At 42.8% G+C, this 24484-nt stretch overlaps 1 protein-coding gene across 3 annotated transcripts; it reads left to right on the top strand.

Annotated features, from left to right (window-relative positions):
- Positions 1-622: 622 nt before the first annotated feature.
- Positions 623-23508, top strand: ugp2b (UDP-glucose pyrophosphorylase 2b). 3 transcript variants are annotated; one of them, XM_027284159.1, is made up of 10 exons: positions 623-851; positions 3262-3389; positions 4613-4720; positions 11048-11233; positions 15032-15165; positions 17565-17862; positions 18013-18210; positions 20010-20252; positions 20343-20447; positions 21463-23508. In XM_027284159.1, exons 2-10 carry the CDS (start codon positions 3291-3293, stop codon positions 21568-21570), a joined length of 1479 nt encoding a protein of 492 aa, XP_027139960.1. In that variant the 5' UTR covers positions 623-851; positions 3262-3290; the 3' UTR covers positions 21571-23508. The 3 variants fall into 3 exon arrangements, with proteins under 3 accessions (XP_027139960.1, XP_027139961.1, XP_027139959.1); XM_027284160.1 differs by lacking the exon at positions 623-851 and adding an exon at positions 921-1070; XM_027284158.1 differs by lacking the exon at positions 623-851 and adding an exon at positions 1562-1716.
- The last annotated feature ends 976 nt before the right edge of the window (positions 23509-24484 follow it).

Here is a 24484-nt window from a genome sequence, read left to right as displayed (position 1 = left end):
TACTGTTGTTCCTACGACTTATAGTTGTTTATTTGATGCTTTATAGCACAGAATCATACCTGACAGAAGTATTGTGCAGGCATTTGCAGACGATTAATATAAAGGAACACACTGTACAGTAAGAAGCTGCAGTACAGGGTAATGTCACAGTTTCACCAGGAGGGGGCTGTATCAACTAGTTTTTCCTCACTTCCTAAAATCATGAGGAATGATGATTATGCAACACCTGTAATGTCACTGTTGACAAAATAAAATCATTAAAAATCTACCGAAAAAATTCACTTTAATGGTGGCAAATGTATGTAGTGGAATGCTAAATGCTGCCTCGTTATAATACATGGATGTACTGTTAAATAAATACAAATATTTCTTATACTTTGGGCTTTTATTTTGGTAACTCATATTGCAAAACATTTCGAGGCGTCCTTCAACCCGGAAATACCCCCGAAAAACCTACCGCACGTAGCCGAATTCTATTGGCTGTTAAGGTCGCGTCGCAGGAAAAGCGAGCTTTTTCATTGGTTGCCATCGCGTTGCCACGCTCCCATTCGCTACACACAGGAATGGTAAAGTTAGTGTAAAACACCTTTTTTTAACTTCTTTATTTTTAATTTTTTTTAACCTTAATCAGGGTTGTTTTAAACCAGGAGGAGGCAGAAGCTCGATGCTTTAAGGCGAAAAGAAAAAAAATAATAATAATATTAACGCATACACCGTGTGTGTGTGTGTGTGAGTGGACCCCTGCTTCTCGTCTCCGCTGCTGCTGCGGTCCTTCAGACCCTTTTACAGAACCAGGCCGACCTCGGTATCGACTTTTTTTATTCCTTCCGCCAGCATCCTACATCCATACAGTAAGAAAATATCTTTAAATACGCTTTTAACCGCCTGACATTAACGGTTTCCCCCCCTCTCCCTAAAAGCGCGGGATGTTAAAGTTAGCTGCGTACTGTAGCACCAACGGTTATTTTTTTTTAAACACTAACGGTTATTTTTTTAAATATTAACGGTCGTGTGGTGTTCACGGATCCACCGTTAACGCGAGTTGTCTTCGTGTTTCTGTCACGTACACGGTAAGCAGCGTTAATATCGTGTTGTTTCTCGCACACACACACACCGTCCTCTCCCTCCGTTCATCCGCCCATCAGTGATTCATTTCCACCGGAGGATGGACGGACGCTCCTTTAAATGTGCCGGTTAATAATTGACCGGTTGTGTTGTGTTGCTGCAGTAGTAAAGCTGGGGCTGTGCTATATCGAGCAGAGAATCGCTGTAAGGTAATAAAAATGAAAAGCAAAGTGGGCGAGGCAAGACATGACCGAGAGGTTGAGGGAGTCACAGTTTGGATTTGTGACGTGGTTTTACAGTGTGCTGAATGAAACACACACACACACACACACACCGCGAGCAATAAAACGTCCTGCCTTCACTCCTCACTCTCCACACTCATGTTCAGGGGTCGACGTCTGGCTGCTGTCCAGAGATACAATAAGTGTGATCGGATCATTGTGTCCTTGTTTCTGCGTGTCATCCTCCGGAGCCTCAGTTGTGAATGGACTTTTAAGGGTTTTTTTTAGGGGTACCTCAAGGAAACTTTACACTTGAATGATCTCTGGGATATTTAATTTGAAGCTTCTATCTTGGATTTATCTTATTATTTAACTTTATATATATAGATATATATTGCTGGCAGTTGAGACATGGCACTTTATGTTGAAGGTAAGTAGTGGTGTGGAGGATTATGTTCAACTCTAACCTCATCTCAGGTGAATAATTGATGGATTTAAAGGGCAATACCTGTGTTACCATCATTGCATGTAGATGTCTTCTCACTGACTTCAAAGCCTTGAAGTTCACTGACCGACTGATCCATCACGTGGCTTTTGTTTCTTTACATCATCCTTCTTTTCTTTTATTCATACCGTGACGTGATCACATTTGTCCCTGCGTGAACACTGATGAGTTAAATTCAGATACACCTGAAGTATGGACCCTTTTTTTTAAAAAGGCGGTCAGGTGGAGCTCTGGTCGAAGTTCTCCAGTTTATTCACTGGTTTTTATCACCTACGTCTGTTCTTGTGTTCTTACATATCCTGTTACATCTCTGTCAAAATAAACTTTGAGCAGTCAGCCGACCAGAAACTCACTACTCAACAGTTAATTAAAGTAGTTTATCCATTAAGCAGTGTATGAACAGATAGAGTTGGTTATAGATCATCTGGACCACAGTCACATCAGCTGCCCTTGGTGACGAGGTATCATAAAGCTTAACCTGGGATTGTGAAACAGCAGCACATCATAAGTCCGTCCTATTTCCTTCTGCTGTCACATTTTACTATGAAGGTTATTTCCTTGTTGTCAGTGTTGTCTGTGTGCCAGAAGCAGTGAATTATTGGGTGGCACTAACCGGACACTGTCTAACCAACAAAAGACACGAATGAATGTACTTTTACAGCAAACTGGCTCAACAGGTTAATTTACTGTCTGATCTTCATATCCAAACTCGTGACATGTTACCTGAACGTGTCGTGTTGTGTTTTCTGAGCTGTGAATATGTTCGGCCAAAGTTATTCATAATATATTTGACATAAATCTGACATCCGTGTTTAAAACTTGACACTTTAAACTGTGTCCAAAAGGGTGTTGTCGCTGCTGATAACAGATGCTCAAATGATAATATGCAAATAACCTCAGACCTGTTGCATCACCACTGACGAGCCTCTCAGGTTACATTACATTATTGTGTGAGTGCTGACACAAATACGACAGTATACATGTCATACTACAATGACAGGTTAAATGATACATCAGTGCTACTGAAATCTTCAATTAGGTTTTTTATTTTTATTTATTTTTTATTTTGTAAAGGTGGCAGAAACAATGAAAAAGATGATCACACTACTAGAGTTCAGTTTCCTAGAGTGTCTTCTTTTGTCCAAAACCCCCAAATATTACAGTTACAAACATCTGCGACCAAGCAAATACACACATTTAGAACATTCAGATTTCTGTACTATTTTTGGTCAAGATGATGATTTTTCTCCCTTCTGTGATTTAAAATCAGTCAAGTCTTAAAGATCCAGACGGATGTGAGTAATTCCTCTTACAAAAATGCACTTTTATAGCTCGATTCAGTGGCAGACGAGGCTGAAACAGATGGTTTGAGTCAGGAATCATTCTGAGTAATACATAATATGTTAGAATCAGATATGTCGCAACAGCGTTGAACCTTCTCCCTTCCATCCCCGTCATCCGCCCGTCCAGGTCTGAGTAAAGGAGTGGCCGACAGAGGAATGGCTCAGTTCCAGGAAATGATGCGGCAGCAGCTGGAGAGCTCCATGCACACCGAACTGGAGAAACTGCTGGACACCAGCACAGGCGCAGAGAGAGAGGTACGCTGACATACTCTATCTGTCTCCCTCCCTCTGTTCCTCTCCCGACCATCTGGATGTGATTTAGAGGGTGGTTGGGTCAAACGCTGGGAAAACACAAGTGAAGTGACACATACTGTAGCACAGTGCCAATGAGGGTTCCACCTACATGCTTACAGACACGCATACATAAAGCATACGTCATAAATTTGCAGTAGGCGAGACCTTTAAGCAGACGTTCTCCTATTTTATCAGCCTAAATCATAACATCATGCGTCATTGGAGGAGTCCAGCCCAGCTGAGACCCGGTCCCGTTTGCCCAGAATGAATTCCCGTGATTGGAGTGGACTCTTCTCAGCCCACAGCAGCAGATTAACACAAAATGTAAGCGTGAAATCAGAACTGCTTTTTGTAAAAAGAAGCAAGACGACTAGGCTGTCCAATCTGTGTGATTTGGTATACCCAGTGTACAAACACGCAGGGATCGGCAGTTCTTTCAGACATTGACCAGGAGCCTCTCAGAACTAGCAGCGATCCCTAAAGAAGGAAAAAATATCGAAAGCTTTCATTCAACACGGGTGTGCCCATTATTGCAAAGGCAACCCGTCGTGCAAAGACATCTAACTCAGTCATAAGGTTAATATTTGCGATGTCTTCATGTGACACCTCATGTCACATTCACAAAACAGGTAATACCAGTACTTGATAACTGATAATTGTTCCAACTGAACTAAGGTAATTATAGAATTATTGATTGCATCCTCACATTGAAATCGCATTGATTCCACTTTCATTGTCCGCAGAGGTCTAACCTCATTCCTCACTCTATAAGATAAACCCATATTTGAGGCTTTCAGCCAACTGTTACATCCTTTATGACTCCTTATAAGCGCAGCAATATAAGTATCAGTTCCTCAGTTAGCTGCGGCTGTATAAGAAGCCTTTGGCTGAGGTGTAAATGTACAATAAAAGGCGTGTGAAGTAAGAGCCAAGAAAGATAAGTCAGGTTCGGGAACGACTGATGGCAAACATTTTATTAATTAATGCTAATATTTGACAAAGCTGTGCAGCTGTTCTGGAAGCTTGTTTACCCACCTTTATAAATGCTGGCAGATGAGTGGCACTCTTTGAGAAGCAGATAGATCAACAAAGTGAATCAGAAATCTTGTTGGGCAGGACTGTGTTATTGACTTAAGCACAAATACAGATTCAGATCAAATCTTTTTCTTTTTTTTTTTTTCCAGGTGTCCATGAAAGACTTCGAGGGCTTCAAGACTCTTTATCACAGATTCCTGCAGGTGAAGGGACCATCGGTGGAGTGGATCAAGATACAAAGACCACCAGAAGACTCGGTGAGTCTAATTTGTGCGCCCGCGTCTTTCGGGAGCGTACGTGCCAGTTAGATATAAAATAAAAGAACATTCCGGTGTGTGTTGTGCATATACGGGAACAATTAAGCCCGGCACACACACACACACACACACTAGCTTTTCTATTCCCGCCAAGCCAGAGAGCAATCATAAGTGCACAAAGTAGTGATCACATAAAAACATGAACAGCATGTAACCGATTGCTGTGGGCGTGTAAAGTATGATCTAGAAAGTCCGGTTTGAATGACATGTGACTTGTTGCATTGCAAACATTGTGGTTTTGGAAAGGCTCAGCTATTTCAACCATACCTTACTTCTTGATATGCCTGTAACTTGATTCATTCATTTGACTGATGCTGCCGTGGGATAGGCACAGTTCCTCTTTGTCTTTGTCTGCTACCTCTGGCAAACATCTCGACTATACAACACTTTCCCTGGAAAGGAGCGGCTTAAACGGGTCACTTGCATGATAGATGAAACAACATGTCTATTGTCCTCCGTGTCCTATTTATTCCATCCCAGTGCCACATGGAATATTTCTGGAGCAGACAAAGTATTAGTCAGTCGTAAACAATACAGTGTAGGAGGGGGGTTTGATGCCCGTCGGATCCACCAATGATAAATGATCTGTGCATTTTAGGAGTCTAGCCGACGTTATTCAGAGCATCTCATGAGTGCCACAGTAGAATAAAGTGCAGTTTTGTCAACATTTTTAGCATCAGAGGCACAGAGAGATGGTTTATGGCACAATAAATTCAGATTAATCAGGTTAAGAGGCAGATTATTGAGGCATGAGGCGTTTGACACATTAATTGTGGAACAGTGATTATAAATCAGAAGCTAAACTAACTTTACTCTAATGTTTCAGCAGTCATTACCTACAGTAGATCTCTGTGGACTCTACATGACCGTATGAACTAGTCTTAAGTTTCGTTTCCACAGTGGTTTGAGTGCCCTGGGTTGCTCATATCAAAGTGCTGGTTGTGCAGGATTACCTTGTAGGTCTTCTTGAGTTTTCTGCCACAGGGGATACCTTCAGTGCTCTCCTTGAGTTTCCTGAACACTGGGTTTCCATGTTTTGTGTGAACTTCAAAGATCGAAAGGTTTAACAAAGTTTCTTGGGGTTTGATCTCAAGGGAAGATATTTGAAGTCTTAAGGGAAGTGTTTTGTGTCAGTCAAGACGTTGAGTAGTCAGAGGCAGCACTTGCGAGAGAGTAGCCAGTGAGTAAATGAAGCAGCATAAGTACATGAGTCTGGGTGTTTGTTTGCAGGCTGCATTTCAAACCCTGAGAAAGGTCTTGCTGTTTCTTCATCCGACTGTGACTTTGTGTTGAACTCAGCTAAACATATCAGTGCAGATAATGTGGAGCACTGAAGTCTCATGCTCGCAGCCTCAATCGAATGTTTAACAGATGACTTCCTTGGGAAAAAGTTGTTCCTCGTCTCACTACGGTTGTTTGTTATTTGTTTTTTGTTTTTTTCAAAGAATGAGCTCATCTTTTATGTATCTTTTTATTTTGCTAAAACTATGACTCACAACAAGAGAACTAAACCCCAGCAGCTGTGGATTGTTAAGGGTTGCAGGATCAGGTTACAGACATCCTAAGGACAAAACATCATGCCACAGTTTGGAGAACAGTGGTAACGTATACATTTCAGCTACAATGTAGTGCTCTATAATTGTGAACATCATCCAGGTAAAGGTTAAAGATTTATAGGGCTCTGTTTATAGAATATGACATATATAACGTAACTTTTCACGAGTGTATACTCACCTTTTATATCTACATCTAGCTGCAGGACAGAGTCTGTCGTGTTGCTCCACCATTTTTGCCCATTTCGTGGCCACTGTAGTTTCTCCAGGCGAAACCAAACTAGTCCTTAAAAGATCAGTTTTAAACCATTATTAAGAACAACTCTTAGGTTACCAAATCTAAAAATTCAGTCCTGATTGGACCAAAGCTAGGTGCCACTTAATCGTACACGCTGGTCCTTTATCATCATCACATACTTAATCAGAGCCCGAGAGCCCCAGGATGATTGCAGTGATTACATGTCAGATACTTCAGACTCTGCAGTTCTCCTTCCATGGTGAAAATTTCAGTTAAAACATATATGGAATTAATTCATGATAATCAGGAAAGACTGTTAACACAGTGATAGTGTGTATCAGGCTGATAGTTATCATCGTGCAGCACAGATATGATGCGCCTTGATTTAATACCATAAGACAACAGACTTCTTCACTTTCATATATGATATCTATCTTTAGTAGCTATGTCAGACAAGTTGACATATGAAAACCATTACATGTCTAAATGTTGTTTGTAATCTTATAAAGGAAATGCAGCTGCTGAAGCTTCTCCACCCTGACGTGACACAGACAGATGAATTAAACTTCATCAGGCAGCTGTGCTACATGTGGAAGCGAGAGTGAATGACTAAAGCAGTGTTTCGCAACCTTATTTGTCGTGATTCCACGAAAAATAAGAGAAAGTTTGTCGTTTGTGGTCAGGCAGCATCTTACCCAAGGACACCTCGACCTGACTGGAGGAGACAGGAATCAAACCACCAATCATTTGATTAGTGGACGACCTTTGACAGATCGGACCACATGATCACTTACCTTCTGAAAAACGCCGGCAGAAGATTCAATTTGCTCTTAACAACTTATTAATCTTTTATTAATGGATGACCAGTTTTCAGAACCTGACAACCCCACAACTAGCTCTTATTAATGGTTCATAACTGATCTATAAAATAAATGATTTATCAGCATTCATAAAGCCATTAGTTTCAACTTTACTTGTTACAAAGGGCACCATGTCATTTCTGATGCGCTGTTGTTGTCGACTGCTGCACAGCATCGAGGGTTATTCATCCCGTGGCGTTCAATGCAAGTTGCTGTGAAAAGCATAAACACTGAATCATGATAAATAATAAACTTGATTACGGGTCTGTGGAAAATAATTGTTGGCCAATAGACTAAAGTGTGCTCGAGGAAGGAAGTCTGCATTTCCTGCCATTTCCCGATCTGTTGAAACAAACAAGGTTTGGTTCCCAGTAGGATGTTCCTATCTCCTGTTTGGAGTCCAAATAGATATCACAGGTTAATGCCAGAGATGTTGTTACCCGTTTGTTGGCCCATGTTTGCTTCTGTCTCACTGAACACTGACAAAAACTTCCTCAGTTGCTCGGGACGGTGCTGGACCCTTTAACCAAACACACACACACACACACAAAGCCCAATCTGTCTTTTCCTCTTCAGTCTGTGGCAAGCGAAGAGTAACTGCATCGCTCCCCAATTCTGAGCCGCCTCATTTATTTTTACCTAGCTGGAGAGAGAGAGAGAGATGGAGAAGATTAAAGATGGAGAGCGGAGCAGGGAAAGATGAATGAAATACGAAGAGAGGAAGCTCAGCGAAACTGAGAGTTACATAAAAAGAGACGGGGGCAGAGAGAAGATTAGAGGTTTGGAGAGGAAAGTGCCAAGAAACGGGGGACATTAAGTGAAATAGGAAATGACAGCGACACAGTAATGAGATGGGGAAACGGGCTGAATATGTGTGAGATGAGAAGAGGGTGAAAGAAATACAAGAAGGGGAAGTAAACTTAACAACCACAGCCAAAGATTCAAAATCTCCTCCAACCAAATTCATTATTCAGTCGCTCTTTAGTCTTTAAAGTCAGTTTTGATGCAGATTGCCGGCTCCTGTCTGCGACTGGTGGAGATGACAGGCTGACCTGTCGCAGCAGCAATAATTAACTGGTATATTTTTGGCATTTTTTTAAGTGCTGCAGACGAATAAAGCGAAAGAAGAGCGGCGGAGAGGACTTCCTCCTCACTCGCCGGATAACATACTCTGTAAGATTGTTGTAAACACAATAATGTGCGGTGACAAGTGTGTCGTAGGAGCAGAGTGGGGATTTCCTGCACAGCTCCAACCACAGCACATTAGTCAAAGTCCTCCAGCCACCACACAAACAAATCGTACTGGTGAACAGTGCAGGAGTTAATGGAAACTCACAGGTATACTGACTGCTGCATTCCACATAAGGGAGGTCCTGCTGCTTCAGTGACACTTAATACAACTGAGCCATTCTCACTGTTTTTAGGTCATCGCTGTGATGATGAGCCAAAATGTCCGCTGTGCAACCAGCTCATTTGATATGTTAAAAAAATACAGCGTAGGGCTGCAAGAAGAAGAACTTTATTAATCCCTCGATTGGAAATCCTTCTTCTTTGAGCTGTTAGTTTAGGTGTCGAGCCCTACAAGGTGAACTGGCATAACCTCTCCAGTGAGCTTAAAGTATTTACCACTGTTGTCTATAATTACTGCTCACTTTAACATATTTGTAATAGTTTAAACTGAAGCCACCTGTCAATCAAGGCAGCCACTCTGTTAATTCTGCATAACTTTAAGCCTTAACATAGTTTAAACGGGTGAGTTAAGGCGCTCGGCAGTGCGAAGGCAGAAAGCAAAACGCTTCACTCGCATTGAAAATGATAAAAAGTCGCCCCAGGCTGCTGAGAAGTGCTCAGTCTGATTGTAGCCAGTCAGCAACATGTTCAAATTCCAACTTACATCGAGTCTGTGCTTCCACTGCACTTTATTGATAACAGTGTAGTTTGAGTCCAGTCATGCAGACGTCTTTCCTCCTCCTCGCACTGGATGCTGACTAACATCTTGTGCAAACCATGTTTTAGTTGTATAACAGTCTGACATGTGTTTATGTCAATCCAAAACTGTAATCTGTCGCCGGGCTGTCTGTCTTTGCTTGAGATCAAACATCCTGCAGGTGTCTTCCACTTTCTTCACTCTGTCAGCGGACGGTAAAAGCAATGTACACAGCAGTTTGTAGTTTTATCCAGCAGTCTGGTGGAAGAGGTGTGCAGGCCTCTGGGTGTTGTTCACTTGGCTGGAGTATCTGTGAACACACACACACACACACACACACACAGGAGTAAAGAAAAAAGCTGCCCAGAAAGGGAAATGAACATCTGGGAGTGTAAGCTGTTTGACTCCAGGGGTGCAGGGGTAGGATGGAGATCCCAGCTGCAAAACAAAACACACACCAGTGACCTCTCTGCTGCCCCAGAATTCCTTTCTCTCTTTTTTTTTTTTCCTAATTTCTACCAGACAACACTGTAACGACGGAGTTTATTATCTATCTGCAACACATTTTACAACTTCTGGCCATCAGACATCTTTTGTCCTCCGTGATTATCGCTTCCCATCTCCGCGAGCTGTGTTGTCGAGTTTCGGGGTGGGGGTGTAAATACCAGAGGAGAGACCGTCTGTTTCCATCAGGTCTGTTATGTGTCCGCTGTCACTGATTGGTGACTTTTAGCAGGAAAGGACACAAGATGACCGCTGGCCTTTTCACTTCCTAACACACAGCCTTCACACACACACACACAAGCACTCCATGTAAGAATCCTCGGCACATTTATTGTTTTAGGAGTGGAGTCAAATTCACACAGAGTTCGACTTAAACACTGACACGCTCACTCACTTCCTAACAACTGAAAACTGTCGTAACATCTGGTTAACATTTGCTGTCCCAGGCTGCCTCTGTACGTTTCTCACAGTTTTTTAAAACTTGATTTGAAGAAGAGAGAAACAATAAAACTCATCAAAGCTGAATGAAACTCAACAATGAGAATAATGTGACCTTTAGTGCTGTTTCAGTTGTTTTAGTCACATCCTCTTTCATATCCTCCTTTCACTCCTTCCTGCTCTCCAGGAGAGAATCAAAGAAGTCGATGCACGATGTGTGAATACGCTGATGTGAGAGCTGAGGTATTGATCCGTTATGTGGCTTCACACACACAGCCACAGACACACACTCGTCATACTCCAATGATTTTTGCAGCCTCGCCAACAGAAGTGCTGAAGACCACATTTGAAAGTGGCTGCGTCGTGCGTTAAGTCATCGAGATTTCTATTATCTGCACCGATTACTCAAAAAAAAACACTCCGCAGAATGTGTCTCTTTGTGTTTTATGCAGCGTCTCCATGCCTCGTTTCAAAAGAAGCACTCGGTTGCGGCAGAACAAATGAACAATTTGTGACATTTTCACATCTCCGCATCAATTCAGCCCATTACTCGCTCAGCTGGTAATTAAGCAACCCACACATAAAAAAACTTCACTTGCAATAAGCAGTAAAATCAGAAAGATGGGAAGAAAAATAGATTCACAGCTGCAGCGCAGAACCGCCACAGTAATAAACAGTAAGAGTGCATTACAGGCACACCTCCTGTTTCTCTGACCCTTCGGCTGCCTCTCTCTCCCTCTCCTCCAGATCCAGCCCTACGATAAGATCTCCGCCCGAGGCCTGCCGGAGAACGTGGCCGACTGCCTGAACAAACTGGTGGTGGTGAAGCTGAACGGAGGCCTGGGCACCAGCATGGGATGTAAGGGCCCCAAGAGCTTGATCAGTGTCCGCAACGAGAACACCTTCCTGGATCTCACCGTGCAGCAGATCGAGGTACGGGAATACTTTATGTGACTTGAAGAAAGAACCACAGCTTTACTGTCAGTCAGCTTTTCATTGGATCAGAGGTCATGACACAAACACAACTCAATAAATGCTAATCCTGCCCGTTTGATGTACAAATAAACTTCTGTTCGCTACCTACCATGATTTGCATGGTGGCACGGTGGTGCAGCGGTTAGCACTGTTTGCATGTTCCCTTGTTTGAGTGGGTTCTCTCTGGCTTCCTCCCACAGTCCATAGGCATGCACTTAACAGTTTAACTGATGACTCTCAGAGCGGTTACAAAAACACGCTTCCTGTGGGCCAATCAAAGACACAGCTTTAACCCTAACAGGCCAGAACCTCTTCACCCTGTCACCAAACCCCGCTGGTGAAAAGACATTTCTCATGAAGTTGTGATAGATATGTTCATGCAGCTGTGACACTTTAGCTCTAGCTCTGTCTTCCTGAAGGTTCTGAAGGTTTTTCCTCATCTCACCACACTTCTTAGTTGCCGTCGTAAAAGCCTCCCTCCTCTGCTCGTGAATCAGAGGATAAACACTTTAATTTCAGCTCGTCACAGTCTTACAAGCACAGGCCTCCGTCACGATCCGCGGCCTCATACTTGGCAGCAGGATCGACAGTTAGGTGTTGCCTAACCCTGGGCTGAGAAGTGGTGGCCGGTTGCCACACCAGCACACGTGATTTTGCCGTAACGGGAGGGGCCGGCGGGAGCAGGAAGTGATGTATTGTCTGATGGAAAATAAACATCATTTGGTGTTGTTCGCTCTGATGTGGCGATGTCTGAACATTTCATTCTGCCTCCAGATTGATGAGCGTTTCTTCATTACCTCAGGCTAGAAGAAGAAACGTGTCAGAGGCCTCTCTCTCCTTTTCATACACTGAAAATTAGAAACACGTCTTCTCCTCTCTGTGATGCTGCATACGGATCATCCTCAGGCACAAGCCTCTGTTACTTCATGTTTCCGAGGTGCTGGGGGAGAGACATTTCTTATTTATTTAATTTTTAAAGAGCTGAAGGTCTCTTGAAAGGAGTTCAGTGTGATGTCTTGGGGGAGTTGTAGTGAAAGAGGATCTGTTGGTGTGCAGGCGGGCAGGTCTGCGGGGCTGGCAAAGAAACAGAGAAGGCTGTGTGCTGGATGAGAGGAGTGTGTGTGAACATGTGTGTGTGTGTAGTTATTTGTGCCTGATCATACATAAAGACATGACATGTACGGTGAAATGAATCCTGAATGAATTCAGTGATGAGCAGACAATAAGAGGACGCACACATTGAAGCAGCTGGAGTCACTTTGAGAGAAGTCTGTGTGAGATTATGACGTTTCAGCCTCGGCATGTACAGTATTGTGTAATTGAGTTTATATATGAAATGTGTGGCTGCCTAGTATTTATGTGTGTGTGTGTTTCATAACCGCCTCATGGGACAGTCATCACCTCCCAGCACACTGCGCTCTGTGTCCGAGACACCGCTCTCCATTTTCTGCCTAGGTCTGGTCAGATTACTTCCTGACTGAATCAGCCTATTTAGAAAGAAAGAAAATGGACCTCCCCCCTCCTCGGCCACCACGCCGTCTCAATGCACGTTTATTCAGCACAGAGACCTGTGCACACACACCACGTCAGGTTCACTGGGACGGCGCCACCTGGCTGCTGAATATTTACAGCTCTCACCTGAGTGAATCTCTTGTTACAACGTCTGTTAAGTTGAAGTATAAAAGAGCGGTGCCTGTTTCAGTCCTTGAGGTACATCTTAAAGGTACAGGGCAGATTTCTACACGGTGCAAGTTATACTTACACACAGTGGACTGTGAGGAGCCCTGTGCCGGTGTAGGTACAGGCACAGTGCTACGCCTGTCAGATCTACGTCAGTATAAAGATGAGGAGGAAACACGATGGCTTGCTCGTTATTGAGACTCTTTAAAGTTCTGGATGCAGCCTTACCGTGCACTTATATATTTTCTCTTTTCACTGTGAAATTATAGACCAAAAGATGCATTTTCTTAAAACTGAGAAAAGAATTCATAAGGTCAATCAATAATTCTCGCACAAATAACCCGATGTGGGCAGCTTCTTGAAGGTCCCGTGTTTACATATGGCATAACACTACGGCATATATACGCGACACACCTAAAGAGCTGCAATAACAACATTCTACAGCTTTGAGATTGCCGCTGCAGCACTGGTTATTTGCTCAACACTGAACAAAAATGTTGGAGGTAGTTTAATCACATTCTCGCCACACCTACAGTTAACAGCAAGTTATATTCATTATTTATTATCTTTATTTCGTGACAGCTCTAACAAAGAGGTGTAAGGTTGTCACACGAGATGAGATCAGTGTTGTTTTACGTCATGTGTAACCAGCCAGACAACACCCATCCTTTTTTTAGACAAATATGATCGCCCTCCAGTTTCAAAAGTTTAGTCTTTCCTCACACCAGCTTCTCATATCCTGCTTTTCATCTTTTCTCCCTTTAATTTTCTCTTATCGTGGTAAAAACAACAATCTTTCATCTCTCCCCAGGTGTTAGTTTCCTCCTGTATTCAGTCTAATCCCACAATCAAGCTGCAGAAATGTTGTCTCGCTGCCGTCTCTTGAGCTGTTGTTCTGTTTAGTATTCATTATGTGATATATCGATCCAGGAAAATGTGTTCTGTTGTTGCGCTCACAGTGTAAGTCGACGTAGTGTCAGCGGATGTTACTCCTTTTACAAAACCACATCCAACCTCTGCAACTGTCAAATATGTATTTAAAGACGGACTGAAGCGGCAATTTGGGGATATAAATAAATCTCTAAAATAACCATGGAAAGGAAAGAATGTGTATACCTGCATACACTCGTGCTGTCAACAGGTGACAAATTAAAGCCAACATAAGATTGCTGAGCTGCAAGAACAGCTTCAGTGTTCTCCATTGATTCTGCAAGTCTCTGGACTCTCCTGGACGGATGAACATGATAGATATTCCCTCACTGGGTGTTCAGGAGATGGTTGTGGAGAGCATTCTCTAACATATCAGTCCAAAATCTTCCAGCGGGGTTCAGTGGGATTGAGATGCGGTGACTAAAAAAAACCCAAACATCTGAATCACATCATTTTCATCCTCATCAAATCGTTCAGTGTTCGTCTGCGTTCACTGTTTCTCCACTCGTCATTCAGGTTCTTCCTTTTGAAATCTATCACATACATTTGTATTGGTGGCCTTCAGCCCCCTCAGACAGAGCTGCATTGAAAACTAACAAGTATAAAGGATGTGGCCTCGGCTCAGGGAACTGTTGTACTATTAATACTGAAAGGTGCATACAGGTTTTTCAAGTAACATATGCTGCCGTAATGAATCTTTATCAGGTATGTCCGTGCTTATTTTAGAAAGACAAAGCCGAGCCGCATTCTGCACGTTACCGCAGCGTGGCTTCGTAGTAAAACAATGTGGCTACTAGATTTGCCTGCAGTCCAGACAACAGAGAGCAAGAATGGCAAAGAATTTCACTTTAAAACTCCAACAACAAGTGTCCTCAGTGTCTAAAAGCTTACTGCGTGTGGTGCACACACTCCTTTCTCAACCTCTATGGAACCTGTTGCACGGATCAAATTGAGAATCCTGTTTTTTATTCATGTTTTGCACCGTTTCCCAACTTTTCATAGTTTAAATGTTCATTCAGAGCCTCATCTCCATCAGTTTGCATGATCTCTAACTTTAACTTTGTGACTCTCTCAATAACTATCGCTAAGACACAGTTTAAAACGCAGGCACTCAATAGTTTATGTTTGTCTTTTAATGTCCCGCAGCACCTGAACAAGACGTACAACACAGACGTGCCCCTGGTCCTCATGAACTCCTTCAACACAGATGAAGACACGAAGAAGATCCTACAGAAGTACACGCACCACCGTGTCAAGATACACACCTTTAACCAGAGCAGGTGAGAGAACACGTCGTCATGTCGAGTGGATGCTGAGTTCACACTGTATTTTAAACTGGAGAGAAGATCGAAGCAGCGCGTTAGAGCACACAAAGCATTTCAGTTAGCGGTATCGAACCCAAACGTACTGACTGAACCCGGCTTCCTCCCATAATGGACGGGTCTATATTCAGTATCTGAGCGACCAGTGGACAATTCCCTGTTGTGTGCTTCTTCTGATTCAAGAACAGCAGCCTCCAGACAAGACATGTCATGTAATGTATGGAGAAATGCATTAATATTTAATGCCTCCTATTTCTCAGTCAAGCAGAACTTGCTTTTTACTATGTGCCTTGAATTATTTAGAGCACTCATATGTTGTGTGTGTGTGCGAGGAGCGCAGTACAAAGCAGTTTTGGACAGCGGCAGTGGTCGAGGGAGGTATTGTAGCTGCAGGCTGTGTCCGCACAGAGAAAGTGGTTCAAGAGTTGAAATGTCAATCAATAGGAGAACAAAGAGGAGTCTGCGGTCGTGAGAGTCATTCATAAAAGACGAATCCTATTCACTGCTCATCACACTATCTGGTGTTCCAGCTGATGAGGCAAAGCAATTTGTTTTATCCGCCAGACCAATCCAGAAATTGTCCAGCAACTTTAATTATTTTTTATAGCCAAACAAAACTTAGCTGTCAACGTGAGGAGCAGAATAAATAGACCTGACGGCTTCATTCAGAGGTCGAACACCGCGTCTGCTTGTTTTAGATTCTTTTGAAACTACGTCACGCGAGATACTGTACAAAGAAGACAGAGATCGGTTTAAAACTCTGACGGCAGCCTGCAAAAAGGGCTAAAAAATGCTAATACAAGAAGGTGGTTTAAAGCTGAAACACCAACACAAGACGACTGGCTGAAACTTTAAACAGATATACAAGTCTGTGATGTGCAATACAAGGACAATTTTTTTTGTAATCGAGTTACTCGAGGTACTCGAGGAATCGTTGCAGTCCTAGTTGACAGGCTGAGGTTGCATGTAGACTCATAGATCAAAGCTAACAAGCTAGGCAAATGTCTATATGTTTACTTTGTATTAATTAATTAATTAATTTGTATTATTATTTATGTATAATCACCTGTCCACCATGTTAAACCACCCTGTTTCTACTGTGACCCAGAATGAACAAACTGCTAAGAAGGAGAGGGTGAGGTGAGGGAGTTTCAATCAGTAACTGCTAAATCCTGGTCTGGACCTTTAACTAGCAATAAATGAAATATCTGTAAATGGATCAAAAAGATTAAGAGAGCCATTTCTTCTGAGGCAGAAATTTTGGATCCGTGACAGGACAAACACTTTCGTGGACGTAACAAAATGTTCCAAGACTTCTGGAAGCATCTGAAAGGTCCTAAAAATCTTTGAAGTCTCTGAGCTCGTATCAGAATCACTCATCTGAAACAGTCGACTGGAATTAAAGCCCTCCGTGCCTCTGCTCTGCACATCCTCTCACCTGACCAGCTCATCTGCACTCTGAAATATCCTCAATCTGCCAAAAACACAGCCAGCTCCCACCAAGCGCCGGTCCTCACGGCGAGGTTTGTTAACTCAACCCGACGCAGATCCTTCTTAGAAACCCTTTGATCAGTTTAATGCATGAAGCGATGATGGCTTGGACTCTTGTGCTCGTAGCCTCGTCTGCCTCCTTGGCAAAACTTAAAAACTTCTCGATGGTGTTGTTTGAACTTCTGCAGTGATATAAAGAGAAGGCAACTTTTGGCAAAGTTTTCCTGGATTTACCTTGACGTGGAGCGAAACGATTTCACATTTTTCTCTTTGTACTGATTATCTACTCGCAGCTCTGCAGTGGGTGACTGAGATAAGTCGGCCACTCTGCTTTTTCTTTTAGAACTACAAACCTATCTGTTATATGTAAGAGATACAGACACTTGAAGGTTTTTAATTTTAACCCTTTGCCATCCAATCAATTATTTTTGCAATCATGGGCGATTGCTCGGACCCCAGGGGGTCAACAACAGATCAAAGAATTAAATGTGATGTAGAGTAGGAAGCATCCAACCGTTTTCTGGCACAGACAATGATGAAAATAAAGTTCTCCCATCTAATTTAGCGTCTTTCGGATCACGGCTCCCAAATTTACTGTTTTGGTTCAGACTCTCTGCTCTCATTGGCGTCGTTTTCAGAACAAAACGGCTGGACTCTACTCACCCGGAAACAAGCGGCAGACTTGCAAACAAGCTGGTGAACAAATAGTGGAGCATTTTAACATCTTAAGAGCCCGATATTTCCCTCAGGAGTCCGGTCAGGAGACCAAAATCAGAGCTAAAGAGAGTGAATATTGGACTTGATTAACTTTAGGCTGACAGTTGACATAGATGAAGATCTGATCTTATTGATCTTGTTTGTTGCAGGTACCCTCGCATCAACAAAGAGTCCCTCCTCCCAGTGTCCACAAAGTTGAGCATGAATGGACAAAGCGCAGAAGGCTGGTACCCTCCGGGACACGGCGACATCTACACCAGTTTCTACAACTCAGGCGTGTTGGACCAGCTGATCGCGCAGGGTAAGGAGTACATCTTTGTGTCCAACATCGACAACCTGGGAGCCACCGTCGACCTCCACATCCTGCACCACCTAGTCAGCCAGCCCAACGGCAAGCGCTGCGAGTTCATCATGGAGGTGACCGACAAGACGCGCGCAGATGTCAAAGTACGTTGTTAACAACTGATTTGTTGATTCATCATATTTGAGCTGTTTATTTACACATGGGTGTGATCATGCTTTGCTTCTAACCAAACAAATCACAGTGAGTTGTTGGTCGTGCATTTGCAGCGTAAAACAGCCGACTGTGTTTTTCAGGGTGGCACGTTGATCCAGTACGACGGAAAACTGCGCCTGCTGGAGATCGCCCAGGTCCCAAAGGCCCACGTAGACGAATTCAAGTCCGTTTCAAAGTTCAAGATCTTCAACACCAACAACCTGTGGATCTCTCTGGCTGCCATCAAGAGGCTGCAGGAACAGAAGGCGATGGACCTGGAGATCATAGTCAACCCAAAGGTGAGCAATCGAATACAGTCGAAAGGAAATGACCTAAACGAGACAAAGTCGACACCAAATGACAGAACAATTTGCATTTTTATTGAGTAGCTTGCTTCATGTACAGATAACAATTGAGCTTGTGCATAAAGGCAAAAATGTGTTGTGAAAGTATCCAGTGACAGTTATAGCAAGAAAAAAGACAGGAGCAGAAGAAACAACAAGAATAACTGAGGGAAAATTAAGACAGAGCCGACGATGATGATCAGTTCAAGTTTTTAAGTTTTCTTCAGCATCAGAGTAATCTATTGGTATACAACGGGAACTGTTAATACTGAATTCAGCAAACTTACAAATAAGACTATACTTCCTGTTTACATCCCCAGAACACAGGGTGTCTGGAGGGGAGTCTTCATATGTCTTTCTGTTTCGTCCCTTCCAGTAAATCTTGGACATAAATGTCGTCGTTGCATCATCCAAGCCGGAATATTGAGTGTGCAATAGAAACTGACTTTCAATAACCAGCCAACCTCTTCCAATAATATCATCCCACATTCATCCTGTCTTGTTAGAAAACACAGCTTTGGATAACCGAGCAGAGAGACGTGTTACGCCACTATCCTCCACGGAGACACGTCTGAATAAATCATGCTTCCAGCAGGAAAGCCTGTATTTTAAAACCTCTCTGTTCCTGCTGTCCTGCACTCTCTCAAACCACTTTCCTGCTCGCCTGTCCGCTGGCTCGTTTGGCCTGCTCAGACTCACTTTGTGTTTGGGTTGGTAACAGAGAGACAAAAGACAAATATCAAGGTTTTACTTTTTTTATCTTTTCCATGATGTTCCATAGCTCTCGGTGACGGCGCGGTGATGTAAAGAGAAGTCCAGCAAACAAATCTTGACTTGATTTTGGTCGCGCTCGCTCACACTGTGACTCTGCCGCCTCGGGTTACGCAAAATCTACAACCAGCGTAATGAATTCCCCGCTGAACCTCAGCCTCCTTTCTGATCATTGCTTTCCTTTCCTCTGTTGAGGCATTTTCCAGCCCTTGGCTACAGAATCACACAGTGTGACACAGCAGGCGTTATGTAAGCGGCGATAAGTGTGCAGGGAAGTGTGTCTTTACATAAGTGTGTGGTGCTATCTAGGTAAGAGTGCAGGTGAATGTTATGTAACTCCTATCTGATGCAGGCTGTCCACATGTTGTCCTGTAAGTCTCTACAGAGGACTACAAGTCTGCAGAACAGTGATTTTACTGTGCCAGCATCCTCGCTATGACTATGTTCAGGTGCTAAGAAAAACATCACCTGAGGCGGGCTCAAGCAAGCCGCCTTTAATGGCACTTACCTGTCAATCAAAGCGTCCGCTCTTAATTCTGCATGAGAAAAGTCAGAAGCACGAATGTACAAACTTTCACTGCAACAATCGTTGAGATATTTCCATCCGGACCAAAGTGTTGGTCCGACAGAACCAGAACTTCCCGCAGACGTAACTGAAAACTGAAACCACGTCCAGGATGTTTGACATTTTAAAAGAAGTTATCTTTTAATTGGAGTCACAGTGAGTCACAGCTGTTTTAGATGATGGACTCAAATATTTGGCTGCTGCTGCGTCGCAGCTTCCAATTCAAAGCTGTTTTCTTTGGCAAGGCCGCTCAGTGAAGTTCAACACTGACAAACAGGTTGTGAAAACAAGTATGTGGAATCATTTCTTAAGAAAAAGAATGAGCCGCGCTGCCAGAAACAAAAAAAACATTTGAAAGAATCAAGTTAATTCTCAACAACAGCCAACGTGTCTCTTCTCTTCTTTCCATCCTTGTCAGACGCTCGACGGCGGGCAGAACGTCATCCAGCTGGAGACGGCGGTCGGCGCCGCCATCAAATGCTTCGATAACGCCATGGGAATCAACGTGCCTCGCAGCCGCTTCCTGCCCGTCAAGACCACGTCGGACCTCCTGCTGGTCATGTCCAACCTGTACAGCCTGGACGCCGGCTCTCTCACCATGAGCCCAAAGAGAGAGTTCCCAACAACACCGCACGTCAAACTGGGCAGCTCCTTCACCAAGGTCAGTCTCGGTAGATTCAGTGGATTTAAAATGGATCTGAATTCAAGAGGATCCACGAGGTTTAAACTTTAAACGTCCGTCTGTGTTCAGGTTCAGGAGTACTTAACCCGCTTCGAGAGCATCCCCGACATGCTGGAGCTCGACCACCTGACAGTGTCCGGAGACGTCACCTTAGGGAAAAACGTTTCACTCAAGGTGAATGAAACACGCTGTAAACTCATCATGTGGAATAAAATGGACTTTTAAAAGGTTTAGGAAAGAAATTCAATTAGTATTGGCTCTAAAAGTGTCTTCGGTTGAGTGTTATAACAGGAAATCCATTGCATTATTTATTCTTGTGACCACACAAGATGCTGGAGAGACACCGTGGAAGTGTTAAGAGACACTCGGAGCAGTTTGAGGTGCCAAACTGAAGACATGAACAATTTAATCCTGAGATTAGAACATGTACAGAGAAAAAGTCAAACTATTCAATTAAAAAACAACTTTAGGCTAAAAATAATGTGCCATCACGTGTCACTCTAGGAGAACAGTATCACTCCACAGAGCCTGTATATCCGAACCAACCATATACGACTCCTCCATAGACGACACTGGATTATAAACAGTTTCAGTGTTGAGATGGAGGCCAGCGCAGCCTTTTAATAAATGAGTTTATTATGAGAATCAAGACCAAAAGCAGGCGGTGGTGGCTGAAGGCCGGCTGGTTGTCTCGGGTGGAGTAAGACAAACAGATCTCAGACTCAGTGAAGAACTCTGGCTGAAGAAAGTGAAGCCATGACGTGACAAAGCACTAGAAAAAGTACCTGTAGTCCAAAAACACACGAGGGTATAGAGTAAATCCCCAGAATCTCACTGACTGACAGATTACAGTTACCAGAGAAGGTTTGATTCATGTTTTATGTAATTTATATTATTTATTCCCAAAGTTTTTAAATGAGGAGTGAAGGAGGTGAATCACCATGACTCTTCTCTTTCCTTCATTCTTGGGCTCATAGGACTTTTATTTTGAAATGTAGCAACGATCAAGACAAGAAAACAGTAATGAGAGTAAATGTAATCTATTACCTCCCCCTCAATGTCAACAAGGATGTAGCATAAGCTCTCAACGTCAGTATCAGCTCCTGCTGGCAGGCGGCTGTCAGTGATTTATTGTTTTAATTAAATTGTGCTTTAACGTGTCTTCCTGTCTGTGTCTTCCTCCCCACAGGGCACCGTCATCATCATCGCCAACCACGGGGATCGCATTGATATTCCAGCTGGCTCCATGCTGGAGAACAAAATCGTATCTGGCAACCTCCGCATCATGGACCACTAGCGCCTTTTAAACCACACACACACACACACACACACACACACACACACCCTCATGATGTGACCTAGCTGGCTTTATTTCAGTCATGTGACCTCCAGCAGATTGTGAAAGCTCTGTGTGAGATTGCATGTTGCAGTGACTGTCGGGACAGCTGGGATACGCCGCCCTCTACAGGCTGTTTATCATATGACACACACACACACTTTGAATAGTATTAATCATGAGCTATGAGAGGAAGACAACAAATCAGATTTTATTTTATTTTTTCCTATTTCTTCATTAACATAGTGATTTTTTACTGTTTTTTGGCCAGAAAATAAAATAAAAAAGCCAAAGTAGACTCTAAATAGATATTAAACTATAGGAACAAACTTTAATATTAACAGGGATTAACGGGACTTTATATAGAAGAACAAACACATGATTTTAACTACTGCAATCACATGTGTACTTCCACAGAGAGGTGAGGTCACGTTTCTGAAGTTATTTCCAGCACAAAGACTCGACACGGTTCCACAATTCAGCCGTCGCAGGATACGTTCATCACAACAACAGTTACCGCAGGCTCACAGGCCGGCAGTCAGTCTGTCTCACGGACGCAAACAAACAAACAAACAAACAAGCAGCTATTCACACTCACAGGAAATGTGTTTTCCACTCCACCTGATGACGGATGTGAGCCCTCCACTGACGAGTCAAAACATGATTTTAAATTTGATCTATTCTAGATGAATCGTGGATATCAACCACCAAGAATTGTTGCTCTTGTGTCTCAAAATCTAAAAATGTTTCACCATTATGAAGCCAGACAGGTGTCATTAGAAATCCGTCTGTTTAAACTTGTGGAAATACAGACATCGAGCAACAATGTTTAGAGTTGTATTCGTAGTCTATGTTTGCTCTCCTTTTTAACTGTTTCTGGTGTCAGCCAGCTCCTCAGGTTTCACTGCAGTCAGTCGCCTGTTTTTATGAATTTTAATTGTGCGCCTTTAAAAAAAACACAATGTTTTTACACTCAGCTGAGGTGGAAACACACTTAGTTAATCATTCGTGATGTAAACGAAACATCAGAACACATGAAAGCAACACAAATGTCGTATTTCCAGTTTGATCGGCATTCTGATTATTTAATCTTGTGTAATTTTTAATAACTAACTGGACAATTTGTGCCAGTAGTGGAAACAAACATAGCTTTTTAGTTGTTTGGCAGATAGTGCAGACGAACAGTGAAGTTGAAAGACACTGAAAAGTCCGACAGCAAATGCTGAATCTGTGGGACCGTGTGGATTTCAGGTCTGAAGTGAAGTTTGTGCTGAGAAATAAAACCATAACCTTGTTCCAGAAGCAGCTGTGACTTCCACTGTGTGGCGTCCAGACTTTGTCTCGACTCCGCCGAGTTTGTGCCATAGAGGAGAAACACGTTACCCATGTGACGCCTGAACCGCCTGTTTCGGTGCCCTTGAGCCTCTTCTTGATATTCCTGGATGATCCATATCCACGATCACAATGCCGTGAAATGATGTGTAATAACTGAAACGATATCACTTTAAAGCAAAGGCCTTTATTTATGTTGTAGACGAGGAAAGATCTCGACATTGTCGTGCTTTATTTTTGTTTTTAATCCTGTATGTTTGCTCATGTTTTGACCTTCACGTTGTATGAAACGTCATGTCAGATCTCTTCGTAGAACTGTTCGGTTCTTCATACACAGCGACACAGCAGGTGCAATACTTTCTGCGGTGTTGCTTTGCACACACACACACACACACACACACATTCAGATTTTTAAAACGTGTACGCAAAGATTCAGTGTAGGAATACTTGAGATAGGTCCGTGTGTGGACCGGACACGTCTGAAAGCAATAAGTGTTGATCTATGACGGTGATGAGGGCTCAGCCCGGCCCAGTTCTGCGAGCTGAATAAAGTGCAATATGAAATGATGAGCATGTGTCGTCGTCTGTTGTGTCTGCTGTGTCACTTCATCCATCAGTAACCTAATCCAGGACAGGTGTCACATTGGATACCTGCAAAACCCACATATATGTACAGAAGCAGTTAACAACCACACCACTAGATGTCACTAATCTATCATGCACATTGTTCCTTTAAAGCAACGTTGTATGGAAATACTCGAGTATTTGTTCGGATTATATTACTTATGATCAAAAACATCAAGCAAGGTCAACAACACAAGACAGCAGCCAGCTAATATTACTAATATTAATATTTCTCCTGCTCTGTCTTTTTAATTGCACGTGTTGCTCTGTATTTATATTGTGTTTTTACATATATTGTCCTTTTTCTAGTGCACTGTTGAACTTTTCTATGAGTGTCCTTATCGTAAGCAAGAGGGCACTGAAGGTCAAACTGTCACTGGCCATTAAATGCTAAACTGAATGCTGTAGATCAGTTTTGATATGATTTAAACTGGTCAAATCTGTAGTGGTGGTTTAGTCATAATATGTCGACCTATTTTGTGACAGTTTCCTCTTTTCATGCATAACCTCACATCAGCTCCACTGACTGCAGTCTGGTCCCTGTTTCATTGATTTATGTATTAACCATTATGTTTTTTCTGTATTCTCCTGTATAAAGAAGAAGTAGGTCAGACAAATCTTAAGAGTGCAGGAGGATGTAAAGGAAAGACGCCTGATTGCAAATCTGCTTCATGTTTGAGAAGATGAAGTGGTGACCAGTGGAATAAAATTTAAATGAGCAAATTAGTTTGAGAATAAGAGATGAAATGACTTTGATTTTCCCTCTGAAGCTGACGATTCCAAGTCATCAGTCATCACACATATTCAATTAAATCACTTTTGCTGTAACTATTTGGGAATAATAATAAACTGTCCTGTTTGGAACTTCCTCCTCGATCCATAAAAAAGATTTTTTTCCTCTCATTCCCGCTCACCAGAA

The sequence above is a fragment of the Larimichthys crocea genome, chromosome XI, assembly GCF_000972845.2.
Source record: "Larimichthys crocea isolate SSNF chromosome XI, L_crocea_2.0, whole genome shotgun sequence".
Lineage (NCBI taxonomy): Eukaryota > Metazoa > Chordata > Actinopteri > Sciaenidae > Larimichthys > Larimichthys crocea.
The sequence above is the reverse complement of the archived record's forward strand: the minus strand, read 5'-3'. Positions and strand labels throughout refer to the sequence as shown.

Coding starts and splice junctions, on each gene's coding strand:
- ugp2b (XM_027284158.1), top strand. Junction 17,863..18,012: donor AGACGCGCGCAGATGTCAAA/GTACGTTGTTAA, acceptor TGTGTTTTTCAG/GGTGGCACGTTGATCCAGTA. Junction 20,448..21,462: donor GGAAAAACGTTTCACTCAAG/GTGAATGAAACA, acceptor TCCTCCCCACAG/GGCACCGTCATCATCATCGC.